This window comes from Chroicocephalus ridibundus, chromosome 6 (assembly GCF_963924245.1).
Source record: "Chroicocephalus ridibundus chromosome 6, bChrRid1.1, whole genome shotgun sequence".
NCBI lineage: Eukaryota > Metazoa > Chordata > Aves > Charadriiformes > Laridae > Chroicocephalus > Chroicocephalus ridibundus.
In genome coordinates, this window is record NC_086289.1 from 4,768,199 (window position 1) to 4,791,604 (window position 23,406).

Here is a 23,406-nt window from a genome sequence, read left to right on the forward strand (position 1 = left end):
TTTGCAACAATGAAGTGAAACAGACGTTTTAAAATGTTAACTTTTATATGAAAAAATAGCTCACACCAAGTCATTTAGCATAATCACATTTCATTAACAGTAAATTTAACAAAATCACAATATACATATATAGTATGTATTTATTTATATATGTATTAACCATTAACTCTATGTAATAAAAATATATGACAACATTTGATATGTATTCACAAAGCACAAGCCATTGTAAACAGAATAGACAGCACAGGCCCCATTATTCAAAAATTTGAAGGAGTCAGGTTTAAACTGGATTTTATTGTATTCCTTTAAACTAGAGGTACTAATATAGCAGAATTTTATGTATCTGCCTTCACATGAATTAGTCTGTATCTCTGAAATACCTGTTGGGAGTTGTTGCAGTTCAGCTTACCCGGGACCCTAAAGTCCATGTTAACCCATGGCACTCTTGGGCACGTTGTCATTGCAAATTGGTTTGTGCATCTCCCTGTCCGTGCAATTTAGAAAGATTTATATTGCCATTTTTTTTCCTAAATAAATAGCCCCTGCAATTACATCCCATTGTTATACACAAAAAGTAAAATGCAATAAATTATAGTGGTATATTTATAACAACATAATCAAAACATGCCCTATCTACAGCAGCTATTATTAACGTCCTTTCGGAACTATCTTTCTTCAAACTGGCTAGGTGCTTTTAGAAATAGGAAACCATCTATTTCCATTATTTGCAAAACAAAACAAAAAAGTTTAAATACACAGGCCAGACCTTTTATACCTCTCATTATATGAATGGTCCTTACTCATCCAGGCAACCCCACTGTCCTTACAGCAAGGATTCGCAAAACCAGTCCCTAACAATTTTTTAAAAACAAATAATCATCTAATAATCTAACCTAGGGGAAAATGTTTGTATCTAACTGTGTGTGGAGAGATTGGCAATACATTACATTCCTGCAAGAATTCAGAAGGGAATGATTAGTGCTTGCCAAATAGATGGGATTTTTTTATCCTAAAATGATCTTCAGAAAATAAAAACACTGTGAAAAAAATCTGAGGTTTAGAAAAATGCCCTGTGTATAAATGAAGGTAAATCAAGGCACCTTTTAGTTATCTATTTTCCAAGGCAATCCGTGATAATGATTTTTCAAATGTCTTATCTGGGAAGCCCTATGGTTTCCTTACCCTGGCTGATGCAGGTGGCTTATTTTTACTTGAGTGAGATCGGGCTGGATGGCAGAGCATGGAGAGCTTGTCCCCAGCCTTGTCACATGTTTACGGTGTGACCAACGGGCACCGAGTATTTTACTGATATTTTTTTCCTAACGGAAGTCATTCAACTCATGAGATTTCTTTCATTTTTTTTCTCTGTTGCTCATTGATCACATTAGCAAAGCAGGAGGAGTAGAAATTGGCCGTCTTTGTGCAAGCGTTTCGTTATCAGAATGTAGACCGCTTTGATACATAACAGGGTTTTTTTGTTTTGTTTTGTCCGAGATCTCAAGCTAGTGTAATGTAACAAAACAGGACTACCCATGGTGGTCAACAACAGGAAGGCTGTGGCCAACTTTGCACCCTGGGCCACGTTGCATGCCCACCAGTATCTCACCAGGATGAACAGGCATCTCATTCGAAAGCACTGCTCTTCTTTTTCCTCGGGAACTCTTTCTGGATCGAATCCCAGGAGGATGGTGGCTTTCAATTTTTTGCTATTTGTGTGATTTTTAAAAAAGATTCGCTTTGAAGCTCTGATTGTATAACTACAGTGACTAGAAAACGATTTTCTAGTATTCAGTCATAACTCCAACTGGAGATCTTTTTCCTAATACATCTTTGTAGATTATTAATAACCGTGTGGACTCGTGCCTTTGGGTACATTGAAACCATGTGCAATAGTATTTCTTCAACCAAAACCTCATATTTTACTCTGCATTTACCCCGCGTGCATGCTGTCATACACCTGATGCATTGGCTTCTCGATACGCGCGTTTCCGAAGTGCACTTACAGTCTGTAGGGCTCATCATCTTTCTTATAAATATAGACATTTATGGTAAACTATAGCAACCTCTCTAGTTCAGCATTATTTACTTAAAAACCAACAATCCTAAATACATATTTACATGATACACACCAGGACTACAGGTAAGGAACAGACATTTTACAAAGACTGCAGCAGCTCTTTTCTCCGTGTAAACTTTTATACCCCCCGACAGGGACAGCTGCCTTTTTTGAGCAGGATGGTTTTCCTAAAGAAACTTCACCCATCAAAAGGTTTTTGACATACGTACTGAATGCTGAAAGCATAAAAAGCAAATTTAAAAAAAAAAAAAAAGCTTTAAGGCTAAAATGTTATTGTTTTCACTTATTCAGGCTCGGGTGACAAAGATAGCATCCCTGGTTCTGCAAACACAGAAGCAAACACGTAAGCCTATGCTTAGCCCTAAGTATCCAGGACTACCCGCTGAAGCAAACACGAAGCGGCCGTGGCATCAGGATCTAACTGAGCTTTCTGTGCTGAATGTGATGTGCTGGAATATTTAGTGATTATTAGGGTCAAGTAACTATGAGCTGAAATAGGTGTGAAGTCCCTGGCTTTTCTTTTAGGCGTCATTTAATCAAAAGAACATTGAACGTGGGGAGAAGACAGCTCTAACTAGTAAAAAGCAAATAATTTCCAAAGGGTTGTTTCAAAGATATTCACTGCACATGTTTGGGTTGTTCAGCCTGGAGAACAGAAAGCTCCAGGGAGACCTTAGAGCCCCTTCCAGTCCCTAAAGGGGGCCTACAGGAAGCATGGGGAGGGACTCTGGATCAGGAAGTGTAATGATAGGACAAGGGGTAACAGTTTTAAACTGGAAGGGGGGAGATTTAGATTAGATCTCAGGAAGAAATTTTTCACTCTGAGGGTGGTGAGCCCCTGGCCCAGGTTGCCCAGAGAAGCTGTGGCAGCCCCATCCCTGGAGGGGTTCAAGGCCAGGCTGGACGGGGCTTGGAGCAGCCTGGTCTGGTGGGAGGTGTCCCTGCCCAGGGCAGGGGCGTGGAACGAGATGATCTTTAAGGTCCCTTCCAACCCAAACCATTCTATGATATTTCAGAGCCCTCAGAGCCTTCTTCATTTAGGATTAAGAGGGGTAAGGGAACTATGAAACCTTAGGCATGTAAAGTCAAGAAAAAAATTACTTTCTGCAAGTTACCTAGACCTCCAGGGCTTTACGAATTAGACAGTCTCCTACGGTTAGGCTCATCCAGGTGTAGGTGGTTTATCCTCATTCAAACAATGTCAGTAGTTTCCATATAGCCCATCTGAAAACTATTAGAGTCTTCCCAACCCAATAAGGGTCCTCCTATGGAGGCTGTGCTGTTCTTGTAGCCTCAGACCACTCTGGGGTGGCTACTGGGCTTTGACAGAAAGTTTACCTTTCTCTTTGAGGTAAGAGGATGTCTGAGAGACCTGGAGAGATCTCAGCGTGGAAATAGGTCTCTAGGAAAAGCCCATTGCAGCCAGCGTAACACGTCATTGCAACGGCAGCAAAGCCAGTTTACAGTTCCCAGCCTTCCTGACCCTTGGCCTTCCATTCAGATCTATTTCTGCCCCACTTTCATAACCTCTAAAGTTGTTCTGATGCAGCTGGTTTGCAAGTTAAGTCTAAGATGTCCTCCCAAAATTATAAAAAAAAAAAAAAAAAAAAAATTCTTTCCGGGAAGATTGTATTGTTGACCTGAAGTAGAGCAAACAGATGCATGAACAAAATCGAGGCGGTAAACTACAGCGAGAGGCAGTGATGTGCCTCTTGGGGGCTGGGCAAGACAACCTCCAGTGGTCCCCTCCACCCTCGGCTGGTGTGTGACGCTGTGATATGCGTGGCTACTGCTGCAGCAGTCGTCAGGCTTCATAAGGATTTGTCTGGAACTTTCTCAATAGCTAAATTTGATTTTTTTCAGAAATAAGAGAGGTTATAAAAAGTCTGATTGAGGGCTACTGAAAACAGCTTGTTGGGGTCTTTTACCCGAAGAGTATTTCTTATTATTATTTAGAGAAGAGCCATGTGGTTGCCTGACGTTGCAAGCGGGCACACAGGCACATGAGGAACTCCCTAAATCCTGTTTACATCTTTCCATTTGTAAATACCATGAAAACAGGCTCCTACACGTCTAGAGGACAGATCTATAAAACCTGGGTGTAATTATCTAATGGGACCCGATTCTCAGGTGAAACAACCAACTCTTATGCAGATTTATGTCAGGAGAAGACCTGGTACTTGTTATTTGCTCAATAAACTCTGCTAGTTTTTGCAATTTCTCAAATCTTTCCATTCAAACTGGCTCAAAACCACAACAAAGCCCAGGATCCTAGTTCACAGTTAGGGCTCTGAGATTATATAAATACCAGTAAAATGAACAGAGGAAAAAGCTCAGAATCCGCAAAATGACATAGTGGACTAAATTCTCTTAATCATCTGCCGATGTTCTGCCTGCCAAATTTACAAGACACGAAGAAAATGTTAATTGAACATGCGTGTGAGAAATAGATATTGCATATGGATCGCGGACACCAACAAACAGAAAACTGCATATTGCCGAAGCAGCTGCACAATATTTGCACATGCAGTTCCGTATTTTGGGCACACATCGTAGCCACACTTTACAAACTTTTTCAAAAATATTTAAATAACAAATGGAAAATCCTTTCCCCCCCGCCCCCGCCCCCGCACACACGCGCATTTGTGTTAGACAAGAGAACGGTTCCGCTTCGTGATCAGAGATACTAAAGCATTGTGCAGGACGTTTGCCATCGTTATTCTAACTCACTCAAGTGAAAGTGTCGTATAGTACATATAATACTCAGCAGACAAATAGTTACTCATATCTACATTCATCACTTAGACATACATTTTTTAAAATTTTGGCAGTTGCCTATAAGAATTCAGCTGAATATCTCGCACTTCATGAGCCACAGTATCATATTTCTAGTATCTTACAAAACGTCATCAGGAAACGTTCGGGTGTTGCTGCTATTTTGCGTACGGAGCCAGTTTGTCAAGCACCGGCATTTACAACTCTCGCTTGCTTCAAATGGTAGAAATATGACAATGTGTCAGAAAGCCGATGTAAGTAAGGGGAAATTATATTTATTCTCTGTTATAAGATTAATTCTAGAAGAAAGGCACCATGAAAGACAGACAAATTTTTAAACACATACAAGGGGAGAGATTTATTGCTCATGGTGACACATAAATCGGCCACTGAGTGACTGTGATGCACAAGGATAATGAGACAAGTCCAATGCTGTTTTCTTCTCCATCTTTTACTAGCCGTCCTAAATTTACAATGGTTTGGGGGTTTTTTTCTGGGAAATTATCTTACTCTATCTGAAAAATTGATTTAAAATTTGAAATCCTTCTGGGGCTAGGTTTATCGACATACAAACCCCCCATTGACTTTGGCAGCAGCCCCATGTGTTAGTTGACAACAGCTGTGGACTTTAACAATGATCCTGTTGCAATTTACTTAGATAAGAGGGGTCTTAGTAAAACGTATAGCATTCTGATATAGAGCTTTTTACCTTGTAAAGCTCACCAATAATCGACTTTCTAATATTCTGTATTATGATACAATCGAGTCATCAAAATGACCTGACTTTCTTAAGAAACAAGTATTGAACTAGGTTTTACCTATGGCACCTGAGAAAATGATGTTAAGCCTAAAAAGTAAAATGATTAAAATGAGGTAGGCTATTTAATCTGGCTAAGGGCTAATTTTGACCGCAGTGTTGTAAACACTTGCTTAAATTGTGGGACTATATTTGTGTGTATGTTTTATTCTAGTCGTGCTGTTGTGTCATAACTAAAACGAATAGTTCAGCTGACGATTTTTATTTATATGGTAGTTGATGATCTTCGTTATATTAATTCTTTCAGTTATAAAGCAGGTGAGGACATGACTTTATGGATTAAGATGGTTCCTCGCAGCTGTAGTACCATGCCAGAGCGTGGGCTAAGGGAAGGCTCTCCCCACTGGCCACTGAGGTGTTACCCCCCATCCCGTGACTTTGGGGTGAAGCCCCTCTCCGAGTTACCTCACTGGGCTTTGACCCACTGGCCAGGAACTTCAGCAGAGGAGGCTTTTTGCAAGGGATGAAGGAAATTGTCGTTGCTATAACGCCTGTTCTCTCAAAGAGCTTGCAAAACGGAGCATGCTAGTGCTTGCAAAATGACATATTGATCATTTAGCAAAAGTGATGGGGAACATAATAATTTATCTCATCAACCTTTGCTATCAGGGATTCGGCAGAGCTATAGGCACCAAAAGCTGGCTTCGCTTGGTGGACACAGGAGATGGCAACCTAAAAGTAATCCCACATTTTTAATACTCGGGGCCTTACTTTCTCAACGTGGTTCTGACCATATTTTCTAACTGTGGTATTGACAGTCAGAATATGAGCGAGGATAGCCCGTTATGTCAGCTTTTATTAGGCATGAAGCCTAATTAACCAAGATTATTCAACATCTAGGCATGTATTTGCCATTTAACCTCACGAAGGAAAGTGTGTACTTTATGGCCACTGGACTTTCTTGATCTACCCAGCAAAAATTAATTTCATTTCTGATGTTAACTTGCAGCTGCCTTATGGACTTTAAGTCACTTATTGGAGAATAACGCGTGCAGAATTAAGGTCAGAATCGGTAGTACGTCTTTTGCCAATCAAAGTATAAGTGTGAAGCCTTTGAAACCAAGAGTTTGAAAATAATTTTAAGAATTTATGAGGATGACAACGCTTTTTTAATGCAAGATGGTTTAGAAATTGATTCTTCCTAAAAATCGTAACAACAGAAATGACAACTGAGCAGTTATTGCTCTTCATATTCTATGCCTTAATTAATAAGAAAACTCCTGAAGAACTGTCTCATTTCATAGCGTTTTCACTGAATTGAGAGAGAAGTCACTGAAAACTACCAAGGAAAGTAATTCTTCATGAGTCACTGGAGGATGGCTTCAGCATCACGTGTCTACATGACCATTATGAAGCCATCTAACAGCTGTAGCTGTACTTACAAGGAACTAAATAACATTTACAAAAAGCAAGATACTGTGGCAGGGTCTGAATTAACGTGACATGTAGGATTGTCCTGGTTTTGAAAATTTTACTGGCATTTAGACCTATGTTAGCTGCAGGATGAACTGAATGCGGGGTAAATGTTAATAACTTTGCAGAGTTACAGATTTTGCAGCTTTTGCAGAGCTACAATCTAGTGCTAGAAAGATCTATATTGAAACCTCCTGAGATTTGCATGTTCAGATGTGGATTTAGATTATTGGCTGCACTTTCATAGTGGGGAGGGGATCTACTATTTCCGCCCCACTTGCTTTGGAAACGGTGCTTTTAAACTCAGCTTTGGGCTCATTTTTCCTTGAAATAACATATCTGTATGAAAAAAAGCACGATTAATAACACTTCAGAAAAATATTATTATTTTTTTTCCTGCCTTGGCACAGGGCCCAGTTCTGCAGCTTTGGGCAAAATCCCTCTCTTTGTAGCTCAGATATACCGGAAAGTAGGCAGGAGGCATCCTGACCTTTCCATCCTGTCTACCATTTTTACTTTTCTGAAATTTAACGGGGAGAAAATTAATGGGATTCTGTGGAAGCTACTTAGAGAAGATATGGCTGAATCCAACCTGTAGCATACTTCAAAAGTGATTTTTCTCTTCATTCAGTTCTACAGGATTGTTCGAAAAATACGTAAATATGTATCAGAAGTGGTTGAAATCTATGTTGGACACTGTACGAGTATCTGGGTAAAGATTTTTTTATTAAGCTTTTCCTATTAAGAGTTGTTCTATACATGACCTACTCAAGCATCTAAGTTGGGGTTGTTTTTGTAAAGCCAGGTTGGCGACCCCATCAAAGGGAGCCTTACCTGTAGCCAGTGAAAAATCCAGCACAAATATTCCTGTGCAGCTTTTTAGAATAATCTTATGATGGCACCGGTTTGCTCACATTACTTTCACGAGCCCTTCTGCTGAGGACTAGCTTTTTACCCTATATGCATGTCTAATTGCTGATGGAAATCAATGGGAGATTTGTATTTTTGAAGCCTGCAGGACCGCATAGCAATAACACTCTTAGGTGGAGGCGGGAGGTGCAGAGCAGCCTGTCTCCCTTCGGTGTTACGTGGGCTACTGGAGGGACACGAGCTGGGCTGCAACCTGTCCGTGACTGCCTCCCAAAACCTTCACAGCTGAGAAAAGCTACTAGGGATGTGCCAGTTAGTTTTGTTTCCCATATATTGTTTTACGTGTCTTGTAGGTCCCATACCAAGCTCCTCATTCGTTCAGCTGCAATATATTCCGATTGTGCGATTCGCTCGTGAGGGCAGAGGAATTGATGGAGCTTCTTTTGAGGATCTTGTTTATGATGTCTTTCCATGTCTTCCTGTACTGATGCCGTAGCAAAGAATACACAAAAGGGTCTGAAACAGCTTTGCTGTAAGCTAAGCACTTGGAAATGACTCCCCAGTGGGAATTGATGTGGACCACAGAGGATAATTCAACAAGTCTGCGGAAAGAGGAAGGTTGAAAGAGTGAATATTCATATTAAAAACAGGGAGTAACAGCACAATGTAAGCCACTGTAAGCCCCTCAAAACTCACATTTATTCCTGGGCAATTGCAAGGAAACAAAAGAAAAGGAAACTATACTCATGAAAATGCGAATGTAGTGTTCCCCCCATACATTTCTACGACTGAAAATGTAAACCTGAGGTCTGTTTCCCAAGGAAGGGACCAGGCAGCTCCTATCAGAGTGTCTTGACCTCCAAGCTTCAAGTTATCCATAGCTTGGGATGTTTAGCTGTACATTTACAGAGGCTGGAAGTGGACCTTGGATGTGTTGCCTCAATAAATGTTGAAGAATTTAGTGCAAAATGGAATAGCTCCAGCAGGACACGAGGTAGTCTTCAGAAGAGCATATTTATTTTTTATTGGAATACACAATTTGGAGACAAAAACCTGACTCAGATCTCTGATGTAGAGCTGGGTTTTGAACTCATTCAGCTTACTCAGGCGATGAAGATACTTGAAAAAGGGGCATCGCTCTCTCTAGAGGACTGTTACCTCGCCCTATTTTTTCTGTTTAGTGAACACCCTGTTCAGGGTCATAAATACTCTGAAGTAAGGAGGTCAACATTTCACAGGAAGTTTACTGTGGATGAAAAATATTATGCGGCATCTGCTCATAAAATCATAATCATTTCCTACATAACCTGTCCTCAGCCACTACACTTTTAGTGTCTGTACCAAAACTTATCCTTATGGATAATGTAGGTTGCTTTCTCTGATTATGCTAGGGTTTTTAGTCCTAGTAAGATCTCCTGTTAGAAAGTGAAGTTTCTCATTTGATATTTCACTTCATTTTTTTACTTCATTTAGTGCTTTTGCTGTGTCCATTTTTCTGGTAGTGTGTGTCGTAAGATCACGTTTCTGGCAGCTGAAGTTCATCACAGACTGAATATAACTCTAAAGAGAATGAAAGGAGAATGATCACCCCAGGTATGTTACATACCTGTTGACTTTCACACTTTAACTACAAGTATTATAAAATATTTCTGCATAGCCTAATTTAATTTATGAAGTATTGATGCCAAACCGTCCTTTGAGCACTAAAGTTTGAACTCGGGACAAAAAGTGTCATTGCTTGGTTTCATGAGAGTCATATTCCCCTACCATTTGCTATCTAAAAAAAACAACTTTTGGTCTGAACTCAGGGTTCTGGGTCCCCTCCGTAGTTTCTGAGAAACCACCTCACTGGTGCTATCAAGGTTTCTTAGCCGGTCCAGCTCCTAGAGAGAGAGTTTGAAGCCTTTAAACAGTTTGCCTGGGTCACAGGAGAAGCACACAAAGAAGGAAAAATCGTCATTGAGAGATGGCATAATATATCTCGAATTTAAAAACTAGTCATTTGAAAGGCCAAACATATCCATTTGTGACAATTTTAGCAAGGCAAAACTTTTAACTCATTAGGGCAGGGAGGAAGAGAGGGAAGAGCTTTAAATACTCCTCATACCTACACTAGCACAGATAGTTCACTTGTACCGAGACTTAGAGTATTTTTGACAGTGAAATAGTGATAACTCCATTAAGTTTTCTTTCCCCGTGTCTCTGAGCAACACTGAAGGGCAATTCTGTTCAATCTGTCTGTACAGCTGTTGAGAATCTATTGATTTTTCCAGAGGAGGAACAGCCGCATGTGCTGCTAGAGAGCCCCACTATGCAATGGCAAACGTGGTCTTTGCTGAAACTGTCTTCAGCAGCAGGTGCTCTTAAACCTGCCTGCAAAATACTTCAATTGCTAGTGTTTCTTCGGACCAAGCACCATTTCCAAGGAGCGTTCTGAAGCCTGGTTCCTGCAGCAGCAATGACAGTAGCGTTGGTACTTCGAGCAGTTCGGAGATGAGGATTTTTTTCCTCAGTCATTTTATTCTCATTCCATGAACTTTCACTACATCGTGTTGTTTAAAATAGCGCTGGCAGATGGCATGGTCCAGTCATTCGAGCACAAAAGTGGGACTAAGGAGCCTTAATTTGTTACGCCACTGACTATGAGCTTCTGTCTTCTCTCTCTGTTCTGGCTTGCCTAGACTCCAAACTCCGTGGCAAAAACCTTGTCTCTTCCCAGATATGTGTGCTGGGCTTAGCACCATGGGTCTGCAACCAGTGCTGGGGCTTTAGACACTGTCACGGTATTGGTAATTCTAATCCTGAGCATAGTTTTGTGTGCTTTGTGCTAGCAATCTGAGCACTTTATGTATCACTTCCATTGGAAGAGAGATACATCTGTACAGTGATGCTTTTAGGGGTGGTGGCGTTAGCCAAAATGGGCTCACAGACGTGTGAGACGTTTGAGTTGACCAGCCCACGTTACTTGACAATACTTAGGAATTGCTCTTGCCCCTCCACTGGTGCCGCTTGGCTCATCTGATCGCCATAAGCAACTCTGAGATACCAAAGAACTGCCATCTGTCCCATTTCTCTTGCCTTTCATCTCGACTAAACAAGTGTTGTTCTTTCAACCCCTCCGTGTAACTCATGGTTGATATCATTCTTACAAAGTTGGATCGAAACTCAGACATAATTATCATCTCCTCAAGCTGCCGGGGGGTCTCATCTGGTGTATTCTCTCTTGTTTAATAAAATGTAGCTTATGACACCCACGTTAATATGCTCTAAAATGAGAATTGACTATTTGGAAATTAATCATCTGCTGAGTCATATTTACTTTGTAATCTACCATGAGCCATCCTTATTGTTATTCTCCACTTCATATATTTGGTGCCTTCTTTGCATTTGGAATTTCATCATGTTGAATCTCATCTGGTTGATTTACTGAATGCTTTCCAGATGTGAATTTGATTGTGCTTAATTAAATGCAGTGGATGCCTTGAATGACCAAAATATGACAAATTTATGTCTGAGGCTCTGTCAATCAGTTCTATGAGATGTTAACAATCTCCTTTTAAAGAGTATCAAGTAGGCGCTTCAGGGTCACAAGCTTAGCCTTGCTAATTTTACCTTCATTGACTGAGAAGCTAAAAAGCCTACGCTTTTGTCAACAAAATTTAAAATATTTTTTTTATTACGTTCCTTGAGTGTCCTTGATATTTACACATGTTGCAATTCTTGTCTGTTATTTTTTTATAGTAAACTACTTTTGCAGTTATCAAGCAGCAAACACAGAACTGCAGACAAACCCCAAGCTATGCAATTCCATTTCGCGTCCAAACAACGAAATGTCAATCTTTCAAGGCACATCACTATATTGCCTTTGAAAGAGGGTTTTGTTTCTCATTTATGAGGGAAATTATATGCATAGCTTCCATTTTCATGAAACGTTTCAGACAAAAAGAAGACATTTTCAGTGAAGGAGCATTAATATTTCAGTGTTACCTGTAAATTAAATTCTACGGTTTCAGCTACATGATTCCCTATCTTGCTTTCGTAAGCCACTCTTCTACTGTCTGGTCTTCAACACCTTTTTATTTCAAAGCTATAAGCTGTTTTGCTGTGATATTTTGTTAATATTTTTAGAAACTTATAATCCTGTAGAGCGTGTCACGTCACGTGGCTATCCGAGTATTTTATTTCACGTTCAGTAGACAAATGAGAATGCCATGTTGAAAATTAAGACTTTGATCTCTTATGCAGATAATACACACTGAAAACCCTTTATATACGTGTGCAGTTAATTGCTACGGTAAAATATTTTACTAAACGTGTTTACATCCAGCTGGGAGGCTACTGCAGCGGCAACATATTCGTTGTGCATCGCTTAAACCTGAGAACTTAACTGAGTAATGGAGAAAACTCTGAATAGACCAGAGTTTCAAACAGGCTAAAATGTCTTGTCGTTCAGGAGTGAAACAATAAGCTGGCGCTGCAATTTGGAGCTGGGAGATGACGAAGTTCTCACGAGAAGAAATTCGGTCCTTCCCCCGGGATTTTGGATCAGATCTTTAAGCTTGCGCTCCTAAGAGTTCTGCTTGTGTCTAATTCTGATTTGGTTTTCCCCACCCGAGTCCCATAGTATCAGAATTATACCCGAGTTGTTTCTTTTGCGTTAATGATATGAATAAGCTGACCGTGAGTTTTATCTTGACGTTGATTTTACTTTATTTTCACTTTGTTGCTTGGCAGACTGACTCTTCTGTATGCTGTCTTGCTAGTGAAAAAGCCCACATTAATAATTTCTTCCCGATACCAAAAAGGCATCGCGGTGCTCGTTAGTTGATTTACCCTCAGCCAGTTTTGCCTCTTAAGTGGTGCACGTATTACAGCTGGCCGGCTTCTGTAAGGGAGCAAGCAGACTTTTGGACTCTCGTAGCTAATCTTGGACATCTCTTGCAGGAAATCTTGCAGACCATTGCTTTCAGCCGTTGCTGTTCCCCAGAGCTGTCCGGCTTGTACCAAAAGGTTTTTCTATCCCGGAGGAAAATACCTCTACGTCACTTCATCTGAGGCTTTTGACCGAGGCTAGAAAGCCACTTTCTTCTACTACGTCAATCTGAGATTGCATAGGAAAATCATGGATTTATATGCGAAGACAGGCAAGAATATAACTTGCAGAGGAATTCTGCTTGTCTACAAGAGCGGCATCTGCATGCAGAGGGCAGGCAACCAGTGCAAACCCACAGTTTGTTTATCCCTTGTCCCCCAGAGACGATACAAGAGAATTTTAATATTCTTCTGCCTGTTCCACCATCTTCCTCGGTAACCTGAGGGCTTGGGGCTACGAACTTCTTTCCGATATTACTTTAGGATTTTTAATTAAAGGCTAATTTCCTCACACATTGACAGCACTTATTAACTTGCATGAGCAAAGTTCTGCATTTCAGTATGAAACGCCTGGAGTTGGAAATGAATATTAGAAACCGGTATGGCTTATTTTAATTTTTCTTATGAAAAAGGTCCTTGGAGAAAATAGGTTTTGAACAATGTTACTTAATCACATAATGATAAATAAGGCAAAAGAAGAGGTGTGTACTAATAGAATTTCTAGAAACCAAGAAACAAGCTATGCCTAGGAATGTCTAATATGGGGTAATACGTCTGTCATACTGGTACAGTGGAAACACTGAATTAAGAAGAATCAGATTCTACTGATATACTACTTAAGGTCGGTCAATGAACTAATGAGAAGTGTGTTTTCTTGATAAAAGAGGTGCTTAATCTGATTTTTACTTTAATGTAATCTGGAAAACTCTGGTTTACCCAGAGAGGAGTTTATCCGTCTGGGGTTATAATTACTACTCCGTCACTGCTTCATGGAATTGCTGGGGATGACTCTTTGTTTTTAGTGCGGAAGCAGAAAGATGTTGTTGTAGTAAAACCTTGTGATTTGCCGCTTTCAGGCCTCAGCTCATGAGGTGCTTAAAAGCATGTTTAATTTAAGCCTGTTGCTGATTAGAGCTGGCTGTCCAAATGAGGGGCTGCGCAACACACTTCATCAGCTGCTTTCTCTTGACTGCCTCGAACTGTGATTGATTGCCTCCAGCCTGCCAATGCAGAGCGCTGGACACGGTCCAGAAAATCATACTCACTGACATAATTAAGTTCAAAAGCCTCCTAATCCCCTTCACTTCAGCACCCTGGGCCGTATGTGGGAGGCGCAGTAACGCACGTCCTCAAGTACCCGTCCATGCAATGTAGTGTCCAGCAAGGTCTCTCAAGCAGCTAAAGAGGGAATTCCCCGTCTCCTGTTGTGCAGGGATTCCCCCAGACCTCTCAGAACTGAAAAAGCCAGGAAAGTGATAGCCTTTACCCCACCTTACCCCATCCGGCCAGTGCCTGACCCTCCATGCCTTCTTCACGCATTGAGAAACCTACATCTTGACTCTCCTCATAGTTGTTCTCTGTGGCAAAGCTGTTAGTCCTCAACCGGCTGAAGACACAGGGGAACATTTAACTCATCCTGGTATGGACTAAAGGGAGGAGGCTCAGGATTTTTCTAACCCCTCTTCTGTACCTTAAGGCTATACTGGGACACAAACTGGGACGCCACGGAGTTAAGAGGAGGTGGGAAGGTGGTGCCGGGGCTGAGGTGTCTATGGAGGAGCACAAAAATACTTCTGACCGTCCTGGTTAGAGCCCGCGGCGTCACTCAGGACGGAGCTATTCTGCGACCCACGATTTTCATTAAGTTCAGAGACCCAACATAAAATGAAATTTAACCACTTCCAGTGAGACAGATACATTAACATTTCATAGCCCGAGAACGGAGGCTAAATGTCCGTAATTATAAATCCTTTCATACCCTTCTAGAGTGTGTGGCAAGGAGCCTCGTCTTGTGACTACTAAGTGAAAGTGAAGGTAAATCTAGTAACCCTGTTACAAATGTATTTGCAACATTGTTACAAATAAAGTGCATGAATCAATTGGCTATTATTATCACGAACATAAAATCAATGGGACACACAAGTTTCCATTTTTACCAAGAGACTACAAGACTTTCTTGTGAATTGCCATGTTAGAAATAGAATTTCAGGATATTACACTGAATTGGAAAAACCTGGGGATGGCTACATGCCTGCTTATTGAGTCTTAATTCAGCTTTTTCAAAGATTTTTTTTTTATGATGGATCTGAGCATGACTGAAGTCAGCCCCAATAATTTCTATTTGATAGCACTGGAATAGGAGATACTTTAAGTTATTATTTTTTTTTTTCTCTGTTCTGCATAGCAGCGTTTCAGTTTTTGCAGAGTCTTTTAATAAGGAATGCAAGTTGTAAATTTCCTTCAACAACTAGATAACGCTTTTCTGGATATACTCACTTTCTAATACTTTATGTTTCATAGGAGTAATTTTGTGTTTCCCCCAGGAGCCATTTCCAAAGATAAGCTGGTAGATAGACAGACATTTGACCATAAATCACAAGAATTTTTTTTAGCTATGAGCCAGAACAGCTTCGATATTTGATGTTTATGACTAATAAACTCTATCCAGTCAGACAAAACTATCATTTAAGCCTGTGGACCGTGTTCTCACCTCAGTTGGATCTTGTTGACCAGAACTTTAGAGTCTGACTTATTCAGACGAGTGTCCTGCCCAGCAGACCACCCCTGAACGGGGGAGGCTATCTCAGCAGTAGGTGACTACTTGACCTGAAAAAGTCCTGCAAAATCCTGTAGAGTGACTTCCTAAATCACTTTCACGTCACCAACATATCGACTGGGCTGACCGAACGGAGTCTGGCCCACGGGCTGCATCAAGGGTTGTATCGGGTAAGTGCTGTGACACTTTACACAGCTTTGTTAGCCCAGTAAAGGCGATCTCTGTCATAGGAGGGGAAAAGGTGCACAAAATGTTCGCAGGAGACTTGAGTCATGTTCTGGTTCATCGTGCCCTACTTCTCTCAGTTAAAAGTGCATCTCAGCAGACTTTTCCAGTAAGGAGGATCGCACTTACCTTGTAATTACATAAGGTGCAAAACAAAGTATAAAAGTACCAATAAAGGTACTTATTTTCTTTGTTGCTCGCTGCCTCCGTCTCTTTTGTTCTTCTAGACAACGCTCTCTTACGCTGTGTGACATTCAACACAAACAAGAACATGAATCATAATACCAGGTAGCAGATTTTAATGGCTTTACTTATGGAATGCTGGAAATCAATTGGTCCACTAAGTGCTGTATTCCCACAAGCCAATACCAGGTGCACTGCGTTTGTATGGGACAATACCATCTATTAATGCAGTGCATGATCATCTTACCCTCCAAAAACCATTACTGAGAAATACCCATTTATATTTTTATATGCACACACCCCCCATTATGTCTATTTATATATAGTCAAATTGGTGGAATTCAGCCTTGAATTCAGTTGCAGCTCCTTTTTGAATCCCTGTAAGCTATATTTGCAGGCCAGACTTTGCCTCATGATATTCGGAGATTTGAAAAATATCCAGAGCGGGGCAGGCAGCATGCTACTTCCCTAGAAACAGCAATATCTAACAAACACCGCTGTCTTAGCTAGGAGAAACTCCCCAGCAAGATATGCAATAAAGCACAATAAAACTGCAGCGGGAAAAAACATGTTCTGAACAGTCAGCCCAACATAGGAACAATCACTGTGTCCCATAGCTGTGAACCCCGTGGCCATAAATCTTTCGGCAGCTCTGCACGGACACCATTCCAAACGTTCTGCAAAGCCGGGAATTGCATAACAAACCCACAGCGCTGTGATATTCTGACTCCTCGCCTCAAACCAGACTCGTTCCCGACTAAACAGATGCATGTTATTCACACCCTGATTTTTTTTCCTACCTGTATCATTTTAGGACAAGAGCTTCTCCTTTGAGCTTCCCAGCGGTGGTCTCACCAGGCCACCAGGGCTGAGACCACACTTCCACTGCAGAAAATCCCCTTTGAAATCAGCACGTTCGCTTGCCGAAAGAGTGATAATACGAAAACGCATCTTCCTTCTCTGGGGAGGCCTTATTGCAGCCTTTCAATATTTAAAGGGGGCCTATAAGATGGGGACAAATATTTTAGCAGGGCTGTTGCAATAGGACAAGGGGAGATGGCTTCAAACTGAAAGAGGGTAGATTTAGACTAGATATAAAGAAGAAATTTTTTACGATGAAGGTGGTGAGACACTGGCCCAGGTTGCCCAGAGAGGCGGTCTATGGCCCACCCCTGGGCATAGACCATTCAAGGTCAGGGTGGACGGGGCTCTGAGCAACCTGGTGTGGTTGAAGATGTCCTGGCTTATGGCAGGGGGGTTGGACTAGATGGGCTTTAAAGATCCCTTCCAACCCAAACTATTCTATGATCCTCTATTTGCTTGTGTAAGTCCTGTGCTCGCTGTGCAATTGGAAGGAAGTGGATGGATCGCTGTCTTCTCCAGGTAGGTAGGTTGGATGGGCAGCACTGGTTGTATCTCCCAGAGCCCCAGGACAACCTGTACCTGAATTATTCCCTTTGGGAAAGAGCAAAACCAAAGCCAGACAGCAGTCCTGAAGCCCCTCTCTACGCACACAGCCACGCTGCTGGGTGTTGAGCCGTTGCACAGGTCTCGCGGTAAAGCAAAGACCTGTCTCAGGCAAACGGAATGGTCTGGCCCATGTGCTGCGTTTTGTAACCGTTTGGCATTGGTCTCTCTGTTTTTATTGTAAATTTGCAATTGATGATTTACTGTAAGGTTCCACACTCTTATATGTTAATAGCTGTGAGGTTTATGGCCGTACCCTTACATTGTTTGCTGTAACTGCAAATGTTTGATCATCCTCTAAAGACGTGCTACATCCTGATGATCTCAGTGTGCTTCGGTGACCCCCGTGGCAGCGAGTTCTTATGTTACCTTTTCATTGTGTTAAAGAAAATGTGTTTCCTTTGATCCGTTTTATACATGGTCTTACACTGCCGGTCCCCAGAGCAGCTACCAAGATGGCAAAACGAACAAAATACTGCAGGAAAAGCTGCTTCTGCTCGAAATAACAAATCATCTCGCTCTTAAAGAATATGCCCAAGTAGAAGGAAAACACATCTAAAAGTGTTACATGTTCTGTGTCTGAGTTATTTGCAGCGAGAAATGACATCTGAGAAGGAAAAAAAAATCCACCTTTCCAAGGGAACCTATGTGCTTTCAGTCCTGCAAGAGCTGGAGAACTTGGGGTATTTTTAGGTGCAGACAGATCATCTTAGAGGTTCAAGACCTTCGCTTAAGACCTGTGTCTTTAAATTCATAGTGTCCCAGGCACATGGCAATATGAAGTGAAATCTCCAAAGTAGGTTCAACTGGGGAGTTGTTAGGGTGTAGAGGATGGTGTATTTTTTGTCTCTAACAGTTTCCCCAATTATATCCTTTCTCTACTGGTACATACAGAGCTGCCTTTGACTCCTGGAGCTCACACATGACTTGGGAAGTCCAGATAGACTTCATCCAGTTTCTTTTTTTCAGCCTTTCCAGATGCAGCTAATAAATACCACATCCCAGAGGAAAGCATCTTATCTCATTCCTTCGTATAGACAATGTACACGGATGGGTATTTTCCTTTTGCATGCATTTTCATGCACTAAGATAAGAACGTATATGCAAGTTCCAGTAGTGACACAAGTAATAGAACTGGATTATCGACTAAGCTTTCATTTAAAGATTTTCATATCCTGGAAAATCTGAGATAAACCCCCCTCAAAGGTTTGGTATTTTAAACAAAATTCGTGAGATACTGGACCTTAAAGTCCGTAAAGATGGATAAACCAAAAAGATAGCATAGATAATCTGGGTGAAGAAACACGTGGGTTAAGCACTTAAGTGAAGTCTTGCCCAAACCTCTGACAATACCTGAGATACCTTGGTCTTAAGAACAAAGTCAAGAAAAAGCAGTATCCAGTAAAAATGCCTAGACTAACTTGAAAGGACATGTGCCCCAAACATTCACACGATTTTGCGTGGTATTTAGAGGTTTCCTTTGTACTTGTCTTAAATGATCTTCAGAAGATCATTCGTGTCTTTCCAAGTCACAGGTAATAAAGCCGTCTGTCATAACGCCTGTCGCTAGACCCCCCTTGCGGGTGGATTCTGAGTCACGGGAAGCGGAAAATTGTCCGTACACATTTCTCAATGTTGAAACTAGACCGTGCAAACAGCCGGAAAAGTCAGGGTAGTCTAAAGTGGGATTACAGACTTGGTGCTCTCGTGTGCCTTCTCCCAGCATCCGTGCCTGCGCTGTATAGTAAACACCGAAATTGCCTGTATATATACCACTTACATAATTCAAATGAGGCCTTTTTTTTTTTTTTATGTCAGCGCTTTACGAATGTCACTGACTGCTCCGGGAGACCTGCAGCCTTTGTGCAGCTCCCGCGGCAGGGAAGGCAAGCCAAGGTCCCACCCTTTCAGCGGCGGTAGCCGTCGCCGGTTAAGGCAGCACCACTGTAGGTCAAATTAGCCACCATTTCTGTAGTCTAGAAAAGAAGCTAAAACTCTCCTTTCTCAGAGAGAGGCGTGAGAACAACCTGACACAAGAGACAAATAATGGTTAGCAATACAGGTGACTCGCAGCAAAGTGCCTATGCAGCTGTCTCCTCCGAAGAAAGGAGGTCTCATTCCCACAGCCCCGTTGAATCCACCCCTCAGCGAGCTGATTGCAAAATGCAGAAACACCCTCAAAATTAACCGAGGCCAGCAAAAAATGCAGAGGAGGAAAAATACCATTGGGATTTTTTGCCCTTTTTCTGAGCTTTGCTGTGCAGTCCAGGCATGCTTTAAGCGTGAGGCACAAGGATCGCTATTTCAAACAGCCCCAGTGGGTCTGGGGCACTTGCCCTGGGAGTGACCACGGCGTCTCACGGTGCGTGCAGGAGCTAAGGCCAGTCGAGGCACAGTTTAGCAGCCAGACAGCACGTAGGGCAGAAGGGTGTTTTTCCCTCTACGTGTCTTGGTGGATAAGGGAAGATTTATACGTGTGTTTCTCAAGAACACTAACGGGACTTGCCCGAAGTTCTGCTCCGCATTCTTGGTCAAGAGACAGATCAAACAGCTTAACTGGAGAACTTTGAGCAAATGCTTCTGTCCCTCTTAACAGTGTGCTGTCCTGCCCTGATCCCGTCAGACTTATTTGCCTCAGGCTTAGGAATCCCCAAAATATGACCTTTTTTTGAGGACAGCCACATGCGCTCTCAGTCCCGCAGCTCTGCTCCTGGCTGGCTGCAAACGGAGAGAGCTGGTCTTTGCCCCCGGCTCGTGGAGAGAAGGACAGCAAGCGGGGGGTGGGGGGGTCGGGTGGGATGTCTGGCATGGGGCTGCCCTCTTCCACTGCTCTTCAGCTCTCCTCTCTTCCAGGCAGATTTATTCCCCTGTATCAGACGCTTCCCTGCGCTGCCAGCTTTTTCTGAAAGATGTTTCCCTTCCCTTCAGTCTCCGACAGAGACAGCCTGAACCCTGAGATCCCGTCTCTGACTGTCTCCCAAGCAGCGCACACATCTCCCACAGCCCCTCACCCTACCCCACCAAACCATTTTCTCCTTTTTTTTCCAGGCAAATACATCAGATTCTTCCTTTTCCAATCACCTGCTCCAGCCACGCTAAGCCTGAAGCCACACTAGTTCCTCTGAGCAAACCAGGTTGATTTCTCTCCACCAGTGCCTCTGTTTTCCCCTTTCCAGAGCTCCCTCCTCGGCTTTGCCACCCCGTGCCGGTCACGGCTGGGTCTCAGCCCCCTCCACCCCAGCTCATCAGAGCCTCTCAGCCCTCAGCCAGGACTTGCTGATCCGTCGCCCACCCTGTCCCGCTCCGTCCTGGCTCAGCTGCGCAGGTTCACTCTGGCTTGTCGTGCTGCTCCCTTCTCACCAGCCCGGTCCCACGTCCTTCCATCCATGCCTGTTTTGGTCCCCTCCGTTCCCTCCTCTCCGCTTCTTGTGGGCAGAGCCACCGCGTACTCACAGCGCACTCTGGATTCCTCCTACCGCCGGCACCGGGCACCTTCCTCAGCTCCTCGCCAGGATCTCTGCCCTTGGGCTTCCATCCAGCAAGGCTCTCTCTCCTTCAGCTTTACCGCCATGCTCCCCTTACTCACCCAGGGAAAACTCTCCCACCCTCCCTCCGCCAGCCACATCTGCATCCCTTCCAGACCCAGACACAGCCTATTCGGGCAAGATTTATAGTTTGTGCATAATCCCTGACGTGACTCTTTTGCACAGCACCCCAGCACACATTCATACCCACTTGGTGCTTGCCTTCAAGCCCATTATCCTCCCAGCCCCCGGAGACTTTTCTCCTCCTGTGTCTAGGCACAAGGCGCTTCCTTAAACACTCTCATTTGGAATGAACTTTATACATCCCTTGCTTGTCACACTAACACCGCTACTGAAGCCTCTCTCACTTGGATTTAAGTATAGGCATCCAAGCGTATGTATTTTGCAGATGTTATTCCCTTACTTTCTGCGTTCTCACGTTCTGCTTTCAGGAAAGATAAAGTTACAGCGAGCACAGCCATAGGGAAACCGCCGGGCGAAGGGGCGGCACGCAGCGCCCAGATTCGGTTCTGAACTCCCAGGGAAGGGACATGTGCAGCCTCAGCCGGCTCCCTCTCAGGCAGCCGGCAACGTTTTGGGCTGACGGTGCCAAACAATGCAAATCTATCGGCCCCTAAATCCACCTTCTGAGACAAAGGGCAGTGATCTGATCGCTGTCTCAAAGGGAAGTGCATGCTCAGCCAAAACCGCCTGCTTCTTTGCTCTCCCTCCCAAAACAAGCCCTTAAGCACAACAAAAAGAGTCGCTTCTACAACCAGAAAACCAAACAGAAGTAAAAAGAAGCATGCAGAACAGAAACCGGCCAGAAGGATGCTTGTTTTCTCCCCCTCCCCATCCCCTGCTGTGATACAGAACAGACTGTATTTAACATAACACTGAGCCCGTCCTGGCTTCCTCTGCGGTGAATAGTCTCCCTCGCTGACCCCACAGGCACCTTACCTGGGATGGATGTCCACAAGCAGCACCAGGGTCTGCATAGTGATCACGTCAATCCGCTTACAGTGAAACCGTGCCACCTTCAGCACTTTTAGGTATGTGAAACACAGGACTATAAGGGAGAGGAGGAAGCTGAGGGCGTGAAAGACCCCAGTGAAAATCACAAACTGTGTCCTATCCTCCGGTCTCTTGTTGTACAGGGTGCAGGAGGCATAGAGGTGATGGAAACCCACCCAGGAGAGAGAAGCTGCCACTATCGGGAAGGACACCGAGTGTAACCACGTGTAGCTCAGCATGAGCGCAGCATCTCTGTACCTCATTTTGGAGTGATAACTTAGAGGGAAGACCACAGCAATCCACCTGTCAATGCTCAAAGCTGCCATGCTCAACATGGAGTTCGTGGTGAGAAAAGTCTCCAGGAAGCCCACAATGTGGCAGATCTGATCTCCTCCTGGTTGACTCTCGTAAATGATCCCAGCCAAGGTCAGGGGCATGTTCGAAACAGTCATCAACAGGTTGCAGAAGGTGAGGTTGAGGATGAACAATCCCGGGACCTGCTTGCGGATGTCGGCGCTGTACAGGAAGCACAGCAGCACCAGCACATTGGCCAGGAGGGCCACGAGCATCAGCACCACCACCACGAAAGCCAGGATCACCTCCCAGATGCTCATGGTGCGTCCAGTCACAGGAGGGACATCTCCGAAACTGCGCCACGCCGGCACCCGGGGAACATGGTGCGAGGCGCCCTCACCTCGCCCTCCTCCCCAGCCTGCTCGCACTCTTGCATGCCCTCCGTATTTTTAGAAGAGCTGCAGGTTGGTTTTTTTCTTTCTTTTTCTCCTCCAACCTCCCCCTCCTCGCTGCTCCTTTCCACGTCAACGCTTTCCGAGGCGCGCACAAAAGCACAGGGAATGCCCGTCAAACCGCGAGGAGGGCTTAAAAAATATCAGCAGGACTGAACCACTGTCTCCACTTAGTCCATTCGAAGGAGAGCAGGTTATTCTGAGGAACTGCTCTCCTGAGATCCCTAATTATCAGCCCCAAGCGCGCAAGCGATTCACCGAGTGAATTGTGCTCTCTTTCCCTCTTGCTTTCTGCCTCTGTCTCTGCCTCTCTCTCTCGCTCTTTCCCTCCCCTCCCCTCTCCTCCAACCCTCACTCCCTTCCAGGCTGAATGTAACCTGCTTTTTATGATCACAGATAAAAACCCCATTAATGGATTAAAGCATGCTCACTGCTGGTGATTCGCAAACGCGATTATGTCATCCCCACTCCACAACCCCTCCCCTTCTCCTTGCGACTGCGACTAGACTTTCCTCAAGAGAAATCCCATGCTTTCATTTAATTGATTTAGGCATTAATTTGCAAACAGCCGGGTAACCGAATTCCTGCACTCCAGTGTGTTTCCTACATTTCGGTGCATCACTTTCACAGTCGCTGCTTGCTCTCAG

The 23,406-nt window shown here is 43.4% G+C and overlaps 1 protein-coding gene across 1 annotated transcript; it reads right to left on the reverse strand.

Moving 5' to 3' along the window:
* Positions 1-160: 160 nt before the first annotated feature.
* Positions 161-23,040, reverse strand: GPR26 (G protein-coupled receptor 26). The gene is made up of 3 exons (XM_063339553.1): positions 21,960-23,040; positions 15,955-16,068; positions 161-8,554 (listed from the first exon to the last, which is right to left on the reverse strand). Exons 1-3 carry the CDS (start codon positions 22,625-22,627, stop codon positions 8,323-8,325), a joined length of 1,014 nt encoding a protein of 337 aa, XP_063195623.1. The 5' UTR covers positions 22,628-23,040; the 3' UTR covers positions 161-8,322.
* Positions 23,041-23,406: the final 366 nt, after the last annotated feature.

What these genes read in the sequence shown, in the direction of transcription:
- GPR26 (XM_063339553.1), bottom strand. Translation starts at nt 22,627, where the DNA reads ATGAGCATCTGGGAGGTGATCCTGGCTTTCGTGGTGGTGGTGCTGATG. An exon ending in CTTGTGGACATCCATCCCAG is followed by an intron (nt 16,069 to 21,959) that starts GTAAGGTGCCTG and finishes AATGTCACACAG; the next exon opens with CGTAAGAGAGCGTTGTCTAG. An exon ending in GCACCTTATGTAATTACAAG is followed by an intron (nt 8,555 to 15,954) that starts GTAAGTGCGATC and finishes CTCTTTCCGCAG; the next exon opens with ACTTGTTGAATTATCCTCTG.